At 42.1% G+C, this 19,496-nt stretch overlaps 1 protein-coding gene across 2 annotated transcripts; it reads right to left on the bottom strand.

Moving 5' to 3' along the window:
• Positions 1 to 313: 313 nt before the first annotated feature.
• On the bottom strand, positions 314 to 18,782 carry STK25 (serine/threonine kinase 25). Of its 2 annotated transcripts, XR_007245329.1 has the most exons (13): positions 18,637 to 18,782; positions 17,735 to 17,861; positions 13,242 to 13,472; positions 11,526 to 11,582; positions 10,992 to 11,100; positions 9,855 to 10,012; positions 7,992 to 8,177; positions 6,740 to 6,885; positions 4,561 to 4,675; positions 3,883 to 3,954; positions 2,289 to 2,425; positions 1,317 to 1,875; positions 314 to 509 (listed from the first exon to the last, which is right to left on the bottom strand). XR_007245329.1 is itself a non-coding variant. In XM_048506624.1 (12 exons), exons 2-12 carry the CDS (start codon positions 17,762 to 17,764, stop codon positions 1,836 to 1,838), a joined length of 1,281 nt encoding a protein of 426 aa, XP_048362581.1. In that variant the 5' UTR covers positions 17,765 to 17,861; positions 18,637 to 18,782; the 3' UTR covers positions 314 to 1,835. The 2 variants fall into 2 exon arrangements, 1 of the variants encoding a protein (XP_048362581.1); XM_048506624.1 differs by having other exon boundaries at positions 314 to 1,875.
• Between the last annotated feature and the right edge of the window lie 714 nt (positions 18,783 to 19,496).

Genomic DNA, 19,496 nt, shown 5'->3' with positions numbered 1-19,496 from the left:
CACACTGCTACAGACTGCCATGTATAGTTCACTTAAGTCCCCAAGTTCCAATAACTGATACTCTTCTTATTCATCTCAGGCACCTGAATGCATGAGGCCAGGGTATTCTTGTTCAGTTTTCATTGGCTGACATCAATGAAGAGCATCACACTTTGGAAAGATGCACATGTAAAAACCTGCAGCACACAACGCTGGTGAAAAGACCAGTGCAAGAAGTAGTACTATTGACACTTTCTCATCACTTCTTCCCCCTCCTGCAGCAGTTGTAACCTTGGCTCAGTACTTCCAACGCGTAAAGAAGTGGACAGTTAGCTTTTTCTTGATAATTTATTGGAAGTGGCAGATCCCTCTCTCATTGCTCATGTGAAAAACTAAAACACTGACCACTGGAGACAGCGAGAGTTTAACCAGTGACATTTGTGTGAGCTAATGCAAGGTACCATTTATGAATAGCACAAAGTAGCAGCTTCACAGGGCAGGCAGGTGTCTGCATATCTACAACAGTCCTCCTGAAAGATAATGGTCAACAAAAATGGATGGGTGTACTTATGTACAAATTCTGTGTTCACATTCATACCCATGTTCCCTGCTTAGCTACCTGTAAGCAAGACTGTGGCTGTTCTAATACTATTCTTATATGCCGTACAGGGACCAAGACTAGAGCACTTTTATTCACTTTCCTCCAACAGTGCATAGAAGGGCTTACATAAAAAATGCCAATGCCTTTCTCAGCAGAAGACATCCATTGCAGTCCACAGCCAAACGGCCTTACATAGAGAAAAAAACTACATTGCAGAATGACCGCTTCCAAGTTGTGCTGCTGCTCTTAAATTGCTACCTTAATACTAAAGAGGAAGAACTATTTTGAGTCTGTTCAAATGCATAAGGCAGACCGGACAATGCCTAAGCCAGAACAAGAGATAATCCCCATTAACGCTTGGACACCTTATGTTGTAGACAACTCCCAAGAAAAGTGAATAGCTGAGGAAAGAAGCAAGATGACGTTTGGGAGATATCAGTTGGGATATTTCCCATCGGTTGGCACCAAATGCTTCACTTTAACTGAAACCCTTGTCAGGTTTCACAGAGCGGCAGATAGAAGAGTTTGGGTAGATTCACATCCTTTTTCACTCCTTTAGCAAGTACATAATGTCCACTTCAAATACTCTGCCAAGGAGAGAGTGCAGCCAAGATACATAATTTTCACTCTCAAGGGGCAGCAAGAGGGTTTGCTACAACAGGACCACATCTTCCTCAACCTATAGACGCAGAAACAAGGGCTAGTATAAAGTACAGCAGCAGTCAGCCAGACCTACCTCACAAAGGGGGAAGCAGATAAGAGGCAACACCTCAGGAAGTGCTTGGTAGACATCTTCTTGCCCTGTTAGCTGAAGAGGCAATTTGAGCAAACTTCTCTTGAGCAGCACCAACATGAATGCCAATGAACGTAGCCATGAGCTTTGCCTTTGGTCAGCACCACAAGCTGCCACAGACCTCCCTTTTGAAATGCCTCATGTCTAAGAATTCCCATTTTTCCAGCAGTCAGGATTTTTCTTTTAAACAAGGTCTGACCTGAGAGAAATTTGATATAATTAACCTTCATAAAATATACTGTAGAAACTACCCCTCTAGGGCTCTGCAAGGAAGTCATGTGACACGTGTGTTGCCAAATCCCCTTCTGGATGGTCATGACATACACAGATGAAGGCTCTGAAATGTTTGAGAATCCATAGCACAATGTTAACATCCAACAGCAGATGGTGGTGGATTCGAGATACAGTTATGTAGTTATGGGGCCAGGAAACATCACCCCTCTTTAGTGAATTACAGGCTCGTCAGCGTGCAGAAGTCAGGTGATTCCTGCTGTGTGAGAATCTGGCAGGAAGGAAGACAAAGAAGACTTAGCACCAGCAATGTAGACTTGGTTTCTCGTGCACCACCAAAATAAATCTGGCCAAGCTACCGTGTTTCCCCGAAAATGAGCCCTACCCCAAAAATAAGCCCTATCATGATTTTTCAGGATTTTTGGAGGAGGCTTAAAATATAAGCCCTACTGTAGTTACAGATCAGGATGGTGTGACTCAGCATGGTGCTCCCTGCCAATGAGGATGCAGCTTGCATCACACGTGATGGGGAAGCAATGGGGCTGCCGAGAGCCCGCCTTAATGAATTGTGAAGGTACTGTATTTCCCTGAAAATAAGCCCTACTGCATCTTTTGGTGCAAAAATATATATAAGACCCTGTCTTGTTTTTGGGGAAACACGGTAACAGCCCCCAGCACTTCTACCTTTGGACACGGTCCACCATGTGTGCAATCAGTTTGTCAGAGATCCCTGGACAAGACTCTTCAGCCAAGCTAAAGGCATTCTCCAATTCTTCCATGGCTCCTACATTGCCTCCAGTCTGCTTGTGCTTGTCTTTGAGCTGCAGAGAAGTTAAAGTTAGAATGTTTGGAGGAACAGAAAGTCTTATTAAGCAATAGAACCACACAATTACTATCAACCTCCTTTTCATGGGCAACATGAAAAAAAATAAACTTTAACCTACAACAAGCACCTCAGAACATCCTAGACTGCAATCCTAAACTTAGTTACTTGGAAACAAGCCCAAGTGGAGTCAGTGGGATTTGATTCTATGGAAGTGGATCTGGGTACAGGTTTCACAGAATTATCTTCTCAACAGCCTTGACTGTTGGCTACACCTGATATATCTACTTGTTTGCTTCAGTTGAAAACTTTCACAATGCCAAACGTCCCTGGGAAGTCTTCACCCCTAATCAAGCATCATCGGGTTTCATGATATTCCATGATGCCAAATTAGCAAATCCAGGCTTGTCAGTCCTGCCTGAACTGACTTGAAGGGAAATGTGTCTGGCAAAGAACATTGATAGAAAGGGAAAAAAACTATTCTTGAAGCAACAATGAAAATCTCCTCTTCTCCTCTTCCCGCCTTTGGTTTCTAAGGGAGCAGAAACAGGGTGATGGTCTTAAAGAGATAAGGGAGGCAGCTGCAACACCCAAAGAAGTGACCACTGAGCAACCTGTTCAGTCCAACTCATAGAACAGAGACTGTACAGAGTGTCTATGAGAAGAAAGTGTGCTGCTACTTAGGAGACTAGAAAACAGCTAGTTGCCCCCTAGTTGTCAGCCCACTTAGGCATTAACAAAACCAGAGAGAGGCTGCAAGCTAGATTTTATTGGCCTAACATGGGGAAGAATATCCAAGAGTTCTGCAAGTCCTGTCCTACATGTCAGCTTGTTGGACATTGTGATTATCTCCTGAGGAGATGCTTGTCTATACTCGTATGTTCTGGGGAGAAGGGCAGGGTTTTCTCAGATATTGCTCTGATACTGTTTTTCCTGTGCTGACCAGTGTTATTTCTTGGTGCCTCCCATACAGCAACAGTTTTACAATCTATTAATTAACAATTTTTTCTGTTAAGTCAGAGTTATTCCATTTCTAAGCTACGGGACCCTGGTCTAAAGAGGCATACAATATTGTTGATGTGGTTTGCTACAGAAGTCTTCACAATGAAGAAAAGTCCCTCCTGAACTGGAGACTGAAAGATCAGCCTAGGGAGGATTCAAATTTTCCAGAACATCCTCCTGTATTTCAAGTAAAAGGAACCTTTACAGTTAGTCCAATTCCCATTCTGTTATATTTATCCATATAATGAAAAAATTATTTGCATGGTTTTCAGCCATATGCATAGTTTTTTTTAATTTGTTGTTCTTCCATGGTTAAAACTATTTCCTACTATGATGTCACTTCCCTTGCTCTTCTTCCACCGATATTTCCTAACACAGCTCAACATTCTCAGTTACTTATCTGAACCTTTCACCTGTTACAGGTATATTCAAGACAATAAACTCTCTCCTCACCTCACCAAAGACAGGCCGCATGAGAGTAGAAAGGCACTGAGACCTTGGCTGTCGCTTGATGGGCTCAGGAGGCTACAAAGGAGGGAGAAAAAGAGGGTTACCAGTCAAAGTTACTCTGTGCTGACCATTTTATCTGTTATTTTTTTCTTTTTTAAATTTTAAAATAAAGTTTATTTTTGCTGACAGTATAAAATAAAAATATTACATACTTTAAACAAAAAAATAATATTACATACATTAAACATTATTCGGAAGCAACATTTGACCACATTCTTGATGCAGAAAGAGCAGAAGGTAAGAAAGTAGGGAAATAGTTGCTCAGAAATATCCCTGTTACTGCTGCAAACTTGATAGCTACTTTTTAGGTTCAACAAAGAGATCAAAGCAGATGCACAGTACCGGCAGGAGTATATGCCATGAGCATAATACTAGTTTGCAATAACAGTTACAACAGCATAACTAGAACTTTTGCTAAGGCATTATTTAACTATGGAAGTCCTTTAAGATAACAGGAAACTGGAGTATAATAAGTACAGTAACAAACCACCAAAGAAAGCCATGCTCTGCAACAGTAACATCAGGACAATCTGAAGAATGGTATTATTTCAGTACATTCTCCCTGACCTCCCACCTTTGCCTTGTTCCTTTATCCTCAGATGAATAGGACACCCAACTGACCTTCTGGGATCCAGGATGTGACATCCCTTTGTGCAGCTTGTTCAAGGAACTGCAGCGAATAGTTGGTGGGAAAGTCCACATGGGTTCTTGATCTTTCTCATCTGCATCTCCATCACTAGAAATAAATGTTAAAAATGCAGAGTATGCTCACATACACAACAGCCTTGGATAAAGAAAGATGTATGCAGAATGGCAATTTTGTTGGAGGGGGAGGGGTGGCGCCAGAGTGACACCGTCCCTGCTCACTGGTCCACTCTTAATTGGGCTATTAAAGGCATCCCATACTATTAGTAAAGGCACAGTATCCTAAAGAGAGTTACTCCAATCTAAACCCATTCATTTCAGTGGGCTTAGACTAAAGTAACTCTGCGTAGGATTGTGCTATTCATTTTTATTAAAACTGTTGCTGTTAGCTACAAGTGTCTTATATATTTCAAGTAACACTAATGAACTGACTTGATTTCCAGTCTGGTCCTAATCCATCTTGCTCCTTGGTATCTACCATACATGAAATTAGTGCACTATCTGTCCATAGTTTAAATCTGGAATAATAACTGTTCTTTCTTGTGAGTGTCAGTTTCTCCACATATCAAACAGGTCATGTTGCTTCATAGGTTTCTAGAAATGGAGCATTTCTGAGATTTTCCTGTTTTTAAAGGGTGTAGAAGTTCTATCATATTTAGAGTCTCCAGCTAAATTTCCCCCTGGGAGAGAGCCTCTCACTCTTCTAAGTCCTCAAATATTTTTAGAGCATCAGCTAAGAATTTGGAGGATATAGTATCTACATGGTTGTTTTACAGCCCAAACCAGGGGGAGGGCTGAATCTCCCTCTGGAGGTCGTGTGGGCCAATGCCAGTGGAAATGACTTACCCTGGCAGAGGGACAAATCCACAGGTGCCAGCCACTCTGGTGCCCTATGATGGTTGGCCATGGCACCCAGCCTCACATTGGTACCCCTGTGCCACTCCCAGCCATATTGGCTTGGCGTGGGTGTTCCCAGAGGAAAGTGATCTTAGTTGGCTTCCACCTCGTTTTTGGCGATGGTTGTGTCCCGGTTGTGGCACTTATGCATAGGGCTCCACTGGGGGGGGGGGGGTCCCAGCAGCGGGGAGGGTTTTCAAGTTTCTTCCCTCCCCACACCACCGGGAAAGCTCAATGGAGGCAGTGCGGTGCTGACTCTGGCACCACCTGCACTGTTCATTGGGATTGTACTGCTAATGTCTTTCCAATTACCTTTGATAAATGGTCTTGGATTTCTAAGGGATACCCTCTTGTTAAGAGAACTACCCCCAACCCTTGCCTTTGATGAACCCAGTGCCACAATTATCAAACCTGGATTAACAAACCTGGATGACTTCAAAATCGAAAGATTATTGTTTCTGGTTTGTTCCTTCTAGCAAGAGTACATTTAGATATTCTGTGAAATTCTGCACTAACAGGTTGAACACTGACTTGTACAAATTAGCCAAAGTCCTGCTGGCACAAATGATGAAAAAAGACAAAGAATTTTAATGGGTTCTGAATCTTTCGTTTAACTATTTAATTTGCTTTCCTGGCCCTTATCTAAAAATGTCTAGGTCCTGTTGCTTATGAAAAAAGTTAGCAGCTGTACTGTTCTCCACTGAGGTTGCAGTGTTATGAATTAATGTATTCAAAAGGTTTGCAGCACAAGTTATGTACCCTAGACAGAAAAGTCTATTTACAAGTTCCCAAACATGAATATATATATCAAGGATTATAAAGTTTCCTGACGCAAGATTCAGGTGCTCTTGGGCCATACAGACCGTGTTTTCTACTTTCATGGAAAGGCTGTTTTAATTTGTGCTACGACACAAAAAAGGTGAAATGAAATCCAATATATTATTTTGCTTGGGTGACATACCTATTATATAAATAAGTCTGTTAAAATTCTTGCACACAAATGCTGGTGTAAGAACTTTCCTAACAACGCAACAGCTGTTTGCCTTTCACTGACAGTGCTTTGACTCCAATTCAGTGCCGCTGAAATAAGGATTTAAGCATTTGAATGATCCTTTAATCAGGATGCAACTTTCATCCGAAAGAAGATTGTCCTCTTGGTTATCAGTGAATTATTTTGGTCGGGGGCCAGGGGCCGGGGGTGGTGGGGGGGGGGGAGGAAGACCAGCATCAGCATTTCCAAAGCAACCAAAATACATACATGTCTGAGTCATCAGAACTGGAATCCTCGCCATGCCCTTCAGACTTCCAGCGCTTGTATCGGTCAATGAGCTCCATAAGAAATGATGTTTTTTTGGTATAACGTGTGATGAATTTGTGCTTTAGTAACTCTTTTGCAGTGGGCCTCTGTGCAACAACAAGGGAGAGCACAGTATTATTTACTTACAAAATCTATGCCTCACCTTTCTGTCCTCATAAGGACCACCAAGGCAGCTAATAAATTAAAACATACATAATAAATATCGCATCTTAAAAACATTAACACCAACACTAAAATATGCATAAACCACTTAAAAACAACAATGAAAACACAGGGCAGATCATCGATGAAATGCCAAACAAAACAAAGTCCTTGCCTGCTGGTACAAGATGGCAATAAAAAGGAATAGTCAGTCTCCCTGGGGAGAGAGGTCCACAGTCTTGGTACCTCCACTAAGGCCTTCTCCCAGATTAATAATCTCAGAAGATAGAGGCACTTGAAGCAAGGTGTCAGGGGATGACTGAAGTGGTCAGATAAGTTCATAAAGGATTAGGGGATCATAAACCATACCTGGTTGGTCCAAAACCATACCAGGCTTTTAAAGATCCATACCAGCACCTTCCATTGTGCCCAGAATTAGACAGCCCAAGACTGGAGTGATAGGATTTCTACTGCATGCTGAAGTCAACATCCTGGTTGTAGCATTCTGCACAAACTGAAGTTTCCAAACATTTTCCAAAGGCAGTGTTAAGCAGAGTGCATTGCAGTAAACCTAATCTAAAAGTAATCAGGGCTGGTTTACAGTGGCCAAATCTTTTCTGCCCAGGGAAGGCTGCAACTGATTAACCAGTCAAAGCTGATAAAAGACACTAATGGCCACAGCTGCCACTTGCTTATATAGCAGTAGGCCTGGATCCAAGAGCATCCTCATACTCTGTTCCTTCAAGGGCAGTACAACCCCATCCAGAACAGGTGGCACCATAAATCCCAAGTAGGACCTTCCATGCATCAGTAGCTCTGCTGTCTTGTCAAGATTAAGTTAGCAGAAGTCAAACAATGCAAAAAACCAAAACTGCCACCCCCGTGCCTTTCCAAAGTATCAACATCATTATCTTCTCTTCTGCATATGGTTCTGCCCTGACCCACCCTTTCCTGCTGGTTCATCTCCTCAAGAACATGATTCAGATTTCCCGGCAGTCAAGAGATCAATATTCAGGCTGTGGTTACAAGGAGCAGTAAGAACAGTACTTACAAACCGAGGGTCTTTATTAAGGCAGGCTTCCACAAATTCCTTAAAGGGCTTACTATGGTGACCCTCCAGGGTTGGAGGGTTATTTTTAGGGATCAAGAAAAGAACTCGCATAGGATGCAGATCAGAATTTGGAGGCTCTCCCTTTGCCAGTTCAATGGCAGTAATTCCAAGGGACCAAATATCTGCCTGGAAGAAAAGTGGGGGGGGGGGGGGAGAAGAGGACTCAGAATGTTCCATCTTATGCCAGCCTATCAAAATCAACTCTAAATATTTTAAACGATGCTTTCATTTTTTTTAAATGTTATAATGCTTGGATGTTTGATGGCTTGAAGACCCTATTTGGATGGGAAAGACAGGATATAGAGATGTTTCAAATACAATTAATAAATAAACTGCACAGATATGAGCTTTGATCCCAAGAAAAAAAGAATTTACTGAGAAACTGATATGTCTAAAATCCCAATTTTGCACATGTGAGAAAAATGTGCTTGTGACACAACTGAAATAACAGGCTTTATTAGAATTAATATCTGGGTCCTGTATTCCTATTAAGAAGCAAGACAATCAGAATAGTCAACACTTGTTTGCTTTTCATCATCTTGTTATAGCTCAGCCACAGGTTCCAGCCAACAGTCTGTGCCTTTCCAATCTTGCATGTGAATATTTTCCCAGGAAGGAAATCAGAAGTTTCCAAGAAAAGGTTTACTTGGAACAGTTGTTTCAAAGGAGCTTCAAACTTGTCTTTTTCAACTCCCCCTCTGCTTCGGCACTATATAAAACAATTCCATGAGTATCCCTATTGTTGTCTCCTGAAATGTAAATGGATTGCTGCCCAATGAGCCTCTCCACAAATGGAGAACAAAATATGTTTATGAGGCAATTTTTTTAGTCAGCCATCCTAAGTCAGCAAGAGCCATTCATTACACAGGCAAAATGATGCAGCAAGTCAGTGATCTAACACTGTCAGCTGGTCAGGAGGCAGAGTTGAACTTACGTATCCTACTGCTTTAAATTCTGCCATATGGCAAAAAGTGGCACAGCAGAGCCTTTCCCTGCTTATAATCACAGCTCTAGTCAGACAAACACTTTCAAGCTCAATGGAACCTTCTCTGTACTGGCCGTCTGTGGAAGTGAAGGAGGTGACATACCTTTCTGTGGCGACTACCAACAAGCAACATGGCAATGCATGTTTTTGAACAGATGAATAGCCTTTTCAAGATGCAGGTGAGCAGGGCTAGTTCAACCTATTTTTTGTCACCCCAAGCAATATTCAGCTGTCATGTCTTCCTGTATTATGTCTGGTCCAAAGAAAGCTGAATCCTAACAGTACATTGATGCCTTCCTTGTTCTGCCAGTTGGGTGGCAAAACAGCTACTGTGCTATCACAACGCACAAACAGATCATAGTTGTGAATCATAAGGAACAATAGAGGATTAGGAAAACTGATGTAGAAGTTATGGGCAAACACATCCTGTAAGAATTCAGGAGGACTATCTAACAACTGAAAGGTCCATCTAGAACCCCAAAGCTTGTCTCAAAGATAGACAGGATTTCACTTTAATCAGTTCTTTAGTAAAAGAACTGCCTGTATTGTTGTAAATTATGACTGTCATGGGAAAAGCATGTTGTCTAATTGCTGACCAACTGATCTGGACAGAGGAAAATAGCTAGAAAATAAATGCTCATACTCTAAGCAAAGTTGCATTTTGTAGAATCTTCAAAGTTGGCGGTTACGCCTGGGTGGGAAAAAAACCACACTGACAAAAGTGAAATTGTTTGTTCATTAATTTATTCTAAGGCATCTCTTATGTTATATAACATGACAACTTGACAGGCGAGTCAGCCTCCACCTGCACCACTCACCTTGAAGTCATAGGCTGACTGCTTGATGACTTCGGGTGCCATCCAAAACGGGGTCCCAACAAAGGTATTTCTTTTGATCTGAGTGTCGGTCAGTTGGCCAGCCACACCAAAGTCAGCTAGTTTCACATCCCCTTGCTCCGAAAGCAGCACATTGGCAGCTGTTCATACAAAAAAGGGCGCCTGAATCAAAAGGGAAGGCACAATGGTCTTGCCCAAAATAAAAACATGATTTTTTCCAAAGCCCTGATTCAATCTCCATCTTGGCAAAGGAGAAGCCAAGAATAGTGCTTTACGTAAGTGCACAAATAAAGGCAGAATGAAGTCTGAAAGCTGGCACAAACTTCTATTTTGCTTGCTAGTCCAATCCCTTATGTCCCCACAAGTAGGGCAATGGGGTTATGTTCTTGCCCTGTTTGAACTACTAAGCCTTCCTTAACCTTACCTTATGGCTCTACTTTCAATCTGCCCACTGGCTTTATTGCTTTTTACTGCAAACATGGGCAGCAACCTTGTTGTGAAGCAACTTCTTCTATAGTATCTCTTACCAGAAGAACTATATTGAATGTAGAACACAAAATCTTGTTCATACACATTCTGCATAAATCGCAATCAAAATGGTAATATTTTCTGCTAAGAACAGTCGCTTGTGATGATTAAATGACTAGCTGCAGTAGAACTACACTAGCATAAGAGGATCAGGAATTGTAACAAGTACTGTTGTGGATATTCAACAGCTTTGGGCTGTCAGAAAAATAGCTCCAGAACCAGACAATTTCAAAATGCAAGCAGACAGTAATAGCCAAGAAATCTAGAATTCCTTCAAAATGATAAAAATCTAAAAATACAGCAAGTGGAAGACAAACATCCTTAGGTCTCTACCCACATAGCAGACACTGCTCTCTTTCAAGCTCTTCTTCACAAATATGAAAATTGGGGTTTTTTTAAAGGAGAACAGCTAATAATCTACAAAGAATTTGTTAGATGCAAAGATCAATTCCAGATCTCAGTCTTTTAGTTAATGCATATTCACAAAATGGAATTTATGGGCTAGATTTCTTTTCTGCCAGCAAACAGCAATCACCCTTTCACTGGTCTCAAAAGAGAACTCCCATGAACGATGTATTTTGCAAGCCAGACCTTTGATGTCTCGGTGGATTTTCCTCTCAGAGTGAAGGTAGTCTAAGCCCTTTAAAATCTCTCGAAGGATAGTGGCAATATATGTCTCCTCTAAAGGGCCAGGTTTAAGCTGCAGAGAAGGAAAAATGGGTGAGTAGGTGGGTAAAAGGGGTATTTGGTACAGTCACACCAGTTTGTGTGTGGCAAAGTCAATAGGCTTAGACCAGAGTAAATGCATGGGATTCCACAATTAGATTTCTCCCCCCACCCCAGTACATAACTGAAAGTTTTAACTTGGTGTCATTAACTGGAAGAAGACAACAGAAACTAGAAAGGGAGGTAATGCATACACAAACAGCTCCAGTTACTGATTAGAGATATTCATTTGAACAAGCCATTTGCTCACATGTATTACTGAAAAATATGGGGATCCACTATATGGGGAGTCTAGAGGGCATGGTAAATCTATATGAGGACTTGAGATTGTGTTGCTGGGAGCCAATACCGAATTCATGCAGACTGAAGGTTCCATGGCTGATTAATCAAGGTACTTACAAGATCCAGTGCTGAGCCACCTCCCAAGTACTCCATGATTATCCACAACTTCGTGCCCTATGAATCAGAGAGATAATCTGAGTGAATAGAGAGTCATTTCAAGATTAAATTGATTCTTAGTACAACTGGGCTATATGAGCCCTTTATCTCTGGACATAGTACATTTCCTGAATAAATGAATGAACCAGGTAGAAAGCGAGGAACAGAAACAGCATGAGTCACATTTGTGGTGATACTCTATATTGCTTCTTATAGCTAGATTACATGAACAGAATTCCGCAGGGCCTGTAAGACTGAGTTGTTCCACCGGGTCTTTGGAGAGACCAGCCGCTGAGAGTGCCCACTCCCCTCCATATGGGTCCCTAACATCATCGGGACCCACTGTCTCCCCCCCTCATTTTCTTGGGAGGGTTCAAGTAAGGGTTTCATGGGACACTATGTTAGGAAATAATTGCTGTTTTTAACTGTATTTATGATAATTGTATTATGATGATTTTATATATGATGCTTTTATGTTGTACACCGCCCTGAGCCCTTTGGGGATAGGGCGGTATATCAAATCAAATTAACAACAACAACAACAACAACAACATGGTACAGATCTTTCAGACTACCAGCAGAGAAAACATGTTTAGATGCTTCTCCATATGAAGATAGTCTCAGAGAGTAATAAAACTTGTTTGGAGGTTCTAGCAGGGGAGTGCAGCTATCGTATACCCTTGACCAAAGAACGGTACACTCCTTCTATCTGAGATGGTATCCTCTTCCACCGAGCATGCAGCTTCGGGAGGTGTGGAAGGGGACACCCGCCTAGCCAGCCAGATCAGCCAAATCAACCCTGGTGATCAATTGGGTGACAGATGTTGTAGCCAGATTGTTCTCACATCCTAGGGGGTAGTTATTGGTCTTCAATAGAATGGTTTGATATGAATCCTATAGCATCTTAGAAAGCATCAAGAGTTTCAGGGTATAACCTTTCAAGAGTCAAATCTCTCTTCATGTCTGATTAAGGGAGCTTTGACTCTGATTAAGGGAGATTCAGTTCGAACTTTGAAAACCTTGTTGGTCTCTGACATGCTACTGGACCCTCCACATTTTAAAAAAACCCTGCGTACAGAACACTAGCATTTCATGGATAAAGAGTCAAACTTTCTCCATTGCACTATTATTTTGTTCCATGAGCAAGATTGTTCAAATGGAATTCCCCCACTTACATTCTGAAACAGCCCAGAAAGAGCTGTATCACATGAGTCTGCTGACTATGCAGCCTGCATTCGTTATGCAACAGTAGATGACATGGACACTGTAGCCCTCTCTGAAAACTCTGTAATCAAGAGCCAGCCACCTTAAAGGGACTAGATGTGGATAGCAAGAAGCAAGGACATGGGTATGAGGATAACAGATTCAATATTCTGGCAGATCTAGGTGTTATGTGTGACACCAACATCAGCCCAGTAGGACTTCATTAGGGTAACTGAGGACTTTTTCCTAAAATAGACTGTCTATGCTCAGACCCTTGAGTGACAAAGTACAGTTTATGTTCTGTTCCTTTCCCCCAGACAGGTTTTCTTGCAGTCACCAGGCAAAAGTCACACTTTCACACACAAAGGCCAAAAATTGAATCCATTTCCTCATTTCAGTGCATGGATTGCAACACCATTTGTTCATTAATAGCTTGTACAACAAGTCCAGGCTGCTTCTGGTAGCTTCAGTTACCTTCAAGTAGGAACCATAGTAACGTGTAATGTAGGGGCTGTCACACTGGCTGAGCACAGTTATCTCCTGCTGTATGTCTTCAATCTCATCTTCTGCTTCCTCCAGGTCAATTATCTTGATAGCTACCACCTCCTTAGTGCGGTTATCAATTCCTTTGTACACCTCCCCAAAGGAGCCTTTACCGATTCTCTCCAGCTTGGTAAACAGTTCCTCTGGATCAACCCGAGAGTGCTGATTCAGAAACAAAATTGGGGGAGGGGGAGAGAAAGAGTTAAACACTCAAAAACTGATGAACACTAAATAGTAGAATAGTACTTTCCCCACTGTAGGTTTATCTACTGTTAAATTCTACTAAAGTATTCTCTGATCCAGCAGCACAATCCTCAGTATGTTCCATCAGAAAGAAGTCCTGAGCTCAGTGAAACTGACTCCCTCATAGGCCTTTTGCAGCCTTAGAGATTTGCATCTCAACACCAACATGGAATAAGGCAGAATTCAGAGAAGAACTCAAATTACCTCTCATTTTATTTTGTGTTTGTACAGCAAGGATTATTTTATATAGTCACCAATATTTATTTATTTATTTATTTATTTATTTTATTGGACTTTTATACCGCCCCATCCCCGAAGGGCTCTGGGCGGTGCACAGCATATAAAATACAATATAAAATGATAACATATAAAAGCAGCGATACTGAAAGATAGTTTTACATCTTCAAATAGCCTTCAGATTTCAGGCATTTGAATGTAAAACTACCTCTTCTAGGGATGGTATGCTTCTGGAAAAAGCACATTATATAGTAGTAAATTTGTGATGCCATCAGAAAAACAGAACATACATGACTGATCAAAATTTGGCAGATTCCACTGTGATATCAAGGAAACAGCAAAGATCTAGCAGGTTTCTTCAAGAATGACATGGCACAGCAATACCACATACGCCTGGAGAACCCTACTGAGTTCTTGGAAGAAAGCAAGTTTAGCGCTTCAGGATCTCAACACAGTTTCAGAACTGAGTAGCAGAAATTAGGTGGTCATTTAGCTGGAAAATCCAAGCCCACTGTTTGAGGACCGAACTACCCATATCTACTGGTAAATGGTGTGGCACTGGCCAGAAGTCCTGGTTTGAGCCTCACCTTAGCACCATACTCAAGAGGTGATCTTAGCTAATCCAGAACCACTTGGTTCTCATCTGCTATATGAAGATAATTGTTGTTGTAAGGATTAGTAAGAACACGTGAAGTACTCTGAGAAGCTATTTAAATGCTGTTATTTTTGTATAAACTGGAACAGGATGTTCATTGAATGGAGATTCTGGAAATTAGTGCCCACCTTTTAAAACAGCAAGTACATTTATGGACAGAGTTGTGTATAATTGCTTACAGGCTTGTCTACCAATATGTCATCACCTGAGAACACACCTGCTTGCATTCCCGAGATTATAAATCTGAGGCAAAGGCAGCTGCAATTCAAATGGATCACATGACTCCACTGCCTCTTATCTTTAATAATTAAACTGATAAGGTGCCATTAAGAAGCATTTGGGCAAGGTACAAGAATAAAAACAACTTCTCCTACAATAATGGAAGCACAAATTCCCACAACTGCAGGTCTTGCACAATTTCCACTCCACTCCAGTAGGGTTCTCCATTACTGTACAGAACAGGACAACTGAATAGTCTCCAGTATCCACAGCAACAAATATATGCTAGATTTTACAGGAAGAGGGAAAAAGTTTGATTAAGGGAGGGAAAGAGCAGTGAACATAGAAGCTCAGAAGAACTGGGGGAAGAAAGGAAAATTATGCATATTCTGGAGGGGGCCACAGAAAGAGAGCTACAACAGAAAGGGGTCTGGCCAAACAACTGGTATTCTTGTACTGGAAACTTTTTACACTAAACAAGGACAAACAATTTCCCCCCACCTCACCCCTCTTCGCAATACCTCTTCCTATAAATGAACACATGAAGCTGCCTCACACTGAATCAAATCTTTGGTTCATGAAGGACAGTACTGTTCACTTAGACTGCCAGTAGCTCTCCAGGGTCTCAGGGAGAGGTCTTTCACATTGCCCAGTCTTTTAAACGGGAGATGCCAAGGACTGAACCCAGAACCTTCAGCAAGCAAACCAGAGGCTCTTCCACTGAGCCACAGCCCCTTGCCATGCAAGAAAAAAAATGCCTGTTTTATTTACGAGTTGACATAAACAGGTTACACAAAGCACTTCGGCCTGTTATCAAGTCAGCAGTCCATGTAGCTTGACAGCCAGAATGGTTTTAGGCCCAAACCAGGACCTGGGACAACTAGATTCAAATCCCTGCCATGGAAATTCACCAGGTGACCTTGGGCCCCTCACAAAGTTTCAACTTACCCTATGTCATAGGGTTGTTGTTGTTGTGAGGATAAAGTATAGGAAGAAAAAATGATGCATAAGGGTTATTTTTTTAATTAAATTTTTAAAATTAAAATCAATCAGCTCAGTATTATCAACTCTGGCTGATACCAGTTTTCCAGGTTCTCAGGCAAAGAAAGTCCTCTTCCAGTTACCCAAAATCCTTTAACAAGGGACCTTCCACATGAAAAGCCAGTGCTCTATGATTTGAGCCACAGCCTCTCCCCAAATATTTAGTTTGCTCATCTAAGGACAGGAACAAGAGCTTGCAAAAATACTAAGCGTGGGCAGGTTCTTAATGTCCCCAACTCACACAACACTGCCCCACTGCATTTTCTCATAAACATTACCTGGCCTTTCTTACTGTACACCCCCCTCAACTCCAAACCATGATCAACAAGGTAGCAAAAGGTGAAAGCATTCTATGGACTTGTTTAAAACAGAAAAGGTTTCTCACAGAGTCCTCAGCCTTGAAAGGGAAAAAAGGCCATATTTTACTAGTCAGCTCCACCCTTGGGAACATAAAAGTTCGGAGTCAAGAGCAATGTACAAGACTTCCAGGACAGTCGTGTACCGTTTCATGTTTGCCAGGAACCCAACCCATCCTCCACATTCTGAATAATTACCCACTTCTCCACCACCTCTTCTGGGATGACAGTGTTGTTACTTCAACTAACTAGGCAATTCGATTAAAATGGTGGAAGAAGTGTCCAGGCTACAGAGCAAACCAATGTTTACTTTTACAGAGAAACACTAGCATGTCAGCTGGCAGATTCAAGAAGGAATGCAAAACAGAAGAAGTGAGCAAATTAAACTTCCTATACAAAGAACAAAAAAACTCCTACAAAACCCACTACCACAGTGGGACCCTATGGGATCAAGTGGATATTTATCTCTCCCAGGAGTGGACAAATCTCTGTGGGGTGTGTGTCTCAGACTGGAAAGAACTATGCATAAAATATTTTTCTAAAAGCAACTCTAGGAAATATGACCACTTATGTTGCCCCATAATTTTTCAACTGTTAAAAGTACTGGATGTAGAAAAAGAGGGATGAATACTATTACTGTAAGGATGGTTCTGGAAACAGATTAGCATAACTACCTCTGAAATTCCTAGCAGGTTGGCTAAAGCCAAAGTGTAAGAATTATTACTTTAAGCAGGGGGAGGTGGGCTGTTCAAACATGTCACACCCAAGTTATCACATACTGAAATAAAGCCAATACCTTGCCACTCTCAATTAGAGAGTTTATTCAAATGCCTCAAGTACATAATGGACACCACTGTGGAATATAACTGGGGCAGACAAGTGATCTCTTAGGCGTCTTTTGTGCTGCATCTTACTTAGCTCAAATGGGTTTTCTACACTGAAAAAAAACCCCTCTCTGCACTAAATTCTGCTAGGCTACTACATTCATAAATCTACATGAAGTTGCCTATCTGCATATTTTACAGTTTTATCCTTAAGGAAAAGCAAGAAGAAATCCTGCTCCTCTCCTCCTGAGATTTAAAAATGGAGCACTCACTCTCTTCCACTGGTATTTGTTTAGATTCTGGGAACTGTTTGAGTATAATATAGGTTCCAGTTCAAAAGCCACAAGCACCAGAAACATAATGAAAGTAACACCTTTGGGTGGGACAGTCATGTTAGCCTGTGGAACAAAAAACAAAATGAAACCTGTGTCATCTTGAAGACTAACAAATGTATTGTAGCATAAACTTTTGGGGGATTAGACTCACTCCATCAGATCCAGGAAATCATGGAAGTTATATGAAAGGCATACCAAAACACACACACCCTGATACTGAATTTTGTGCCTAATAATAAATTCTGCCCTTGAGCCCATCTAGTACACACAGTTCTGGCTACAGTTGTCTTTAATATCCTGGAACCTGCCTCCTACTTGCTCCCTCCATATCTTTCTAAAGACGACTTTCAGTGAGAGAAAGGACGCAAACCCATCTTTGCTAAGTTTATTATGATGGCTAAGGTGAGAAAAGCAGTTAGATACTGCCGCTTTGCTCACATTCTCATGCATTGTAGAACTAAGTTCTTGAGTTTCATCTGATTCAGAAATCTCCCTCCCCCCAAATCTCACTTACCTGATTGGCAAATTCCCTCAGGTGAGCCATGGTCAAAGTTTGGCACAACACCCATACACTGCGAAGCTGAATCTTTCCAGATTTGTCAAACAATGAAAATGTGCCGTGTCATTTATGGATCATCAAACTATGAAAAAAACCACAGCATTTATTGGTACACAGCTAGTACTGTAAAGCTCCAACAAAGCAACTCAACTGCATAGTGTATGCTAATTTCAAAAGCCAACCTTACTGTCTTTTGGGTAAAAAGGTTCAATCTACTGAATCCTGAACAACACACTAAGGATGATTCCTATATTTTACCATTTCACAACCAGGCATCACTCACAGAGAACAGCTATCTTAGCTTGTTGCTTGCAGAACTCAGGAAAAAAAAATCATCTGGCAGTTAAGTTCAAGCAAATTCGATGGGGAATGAGCGCCAAGCCCGGTATGAATCAACCCTTACGTTTCTAAAACATAAAATAAATCCCTGTACTGCTCAGATACCCGTACCCGGCGATCCCACCTCCCATCCCGTCTGCCTCCATCCGGAAAGACTATCTCCTAAGGATGACATAGGTTGTACTTCACAAAGCACTCCCAGGCAGGGCAGGGCAAGGCAGATCGGACCAGTGTAAAACCTGAAGCAAGCATCTTTCCCACCACTTTATGAAGGACCTTCATAAAGCATCTCAACCCGGAGCAAGCAGGGGTTTTTTTTCAGGCTGCAGACATAACCCGACTTCAGCGATGATGGAAAAGAACAGTCAGGTCGCCCAGGGCGCTGCTTCTGCCTCCAAACATCCCAGCTCCAACCAGCCCTCGGACACCTGCCATGGCAAGAGTCGCCCCCAGCAGCCTTTCTTCCAAGCTGTCCTGCCCCTCAAACCAACTATCCTCCGGTATTCTTCGACCCTTACCAGCACCCCGACGGCTCGTCCCGCCCAGGTGTCCCATCCTTGCTCCGCGCGCCCTAGCCTAGGACACTGAACTCGGTAACAGCAGCTGGAGGGAAGGCGAGAGGAAAAGCCATGCGCAAAAATTACCCCGCCGCCGAGCCTATTGGGAATGATAGTTCTTGAAGAATGAGTCCCGCTGCAGGCAAGGTAGTGATGCAGACTGCAGTAACCAGCATGCAGCCCGAGAAGGCGGGCATATAGCTGGGAAAGCGAGAGGTCCTGGGAAAGGTAGTTTCCAAGGTTTTGCTACCCGCAAGGCCCCAGAGGACATCAAGCCTGCAGGCTTTTTGATGGTGGCGTTGAGTCACGTAGTTTTTGCCGGACTAACCGAAAGGAAATGTCCCGCGATCTCTTCTGAATAGCTACGCTTTACAGGGGACGGTGGCTGTTTCTTTTCGCACCTCTCCAGTAGTTAATCGCCTAGACTGGATGAAACAGCTGTGATGCAAGGCAGCGGTTTGCAAATGCAAATAGGGACACTCTTGTGCATCAGCAGATGGGGCTGTGGTAAAAAATCGACCAGTCAAGTGGTGTCACCTGGTGGTGGTCAAGGGCAGGGTCTGGCTCAATTTAGACACAAAATCAGGAGCAGATAGCTCCAGGCCATAAAGACAGCAAGGCACATCAAACATATATACTCTCATAAATAATATATGTATTTTTTGTGTGTCTACATCACTTAGAGTACAGTGGCCTCATTTTACAGATGAGAAACACTGAATTAACAGAAGAAAATAATAAGAGTCAGAGCTGGACAGATACTCATGAATCCTCTAGTTTTACACTGTTTCGTCAATAAATGACTTGTCCAACAGCTTTCA

Source organism: Sphaerodactylus townsendi, linkage group LG08, assembly GCF_021028975.2.
Source record: "Sphaerodactylus townsendi isolate TG3544 linkage group LG08, MPM_Stown_v2.3, whole genome shotgun sequence".
Lineage (NCBI taxonomy): Eukaryota > Metazoa > Chordata > Lepidosauria > Squamata > Sphaerodactylidae > Sphaerodactylus > Sphaerodactylus townsendi.
This window is presented reverse-complemented; position numbering and strand designations above follow the sequence as displayed.

Coding starts and splice junctions, on each gene's coding strand:
- STK25 (XM_048506624.1), bottom strand. CDS start 17,764: ATGGCTCACCTGAGGGAATTTGCCAATCAG. Junction 6,886..7,991: donor TTAATAAAGACCCTCGGTTT/GTAAGTACTGTT, acceptor GTTGTTGCACAG/AGGCCCACTGCAAAAGAGTT. Junction 4,676..6,739: donor AGTTCTGATGACTCAGACAT/GTATGTATTTTG, acceptor ATTTATTTCTAG/TGATGGAGATGCAGATGAGA.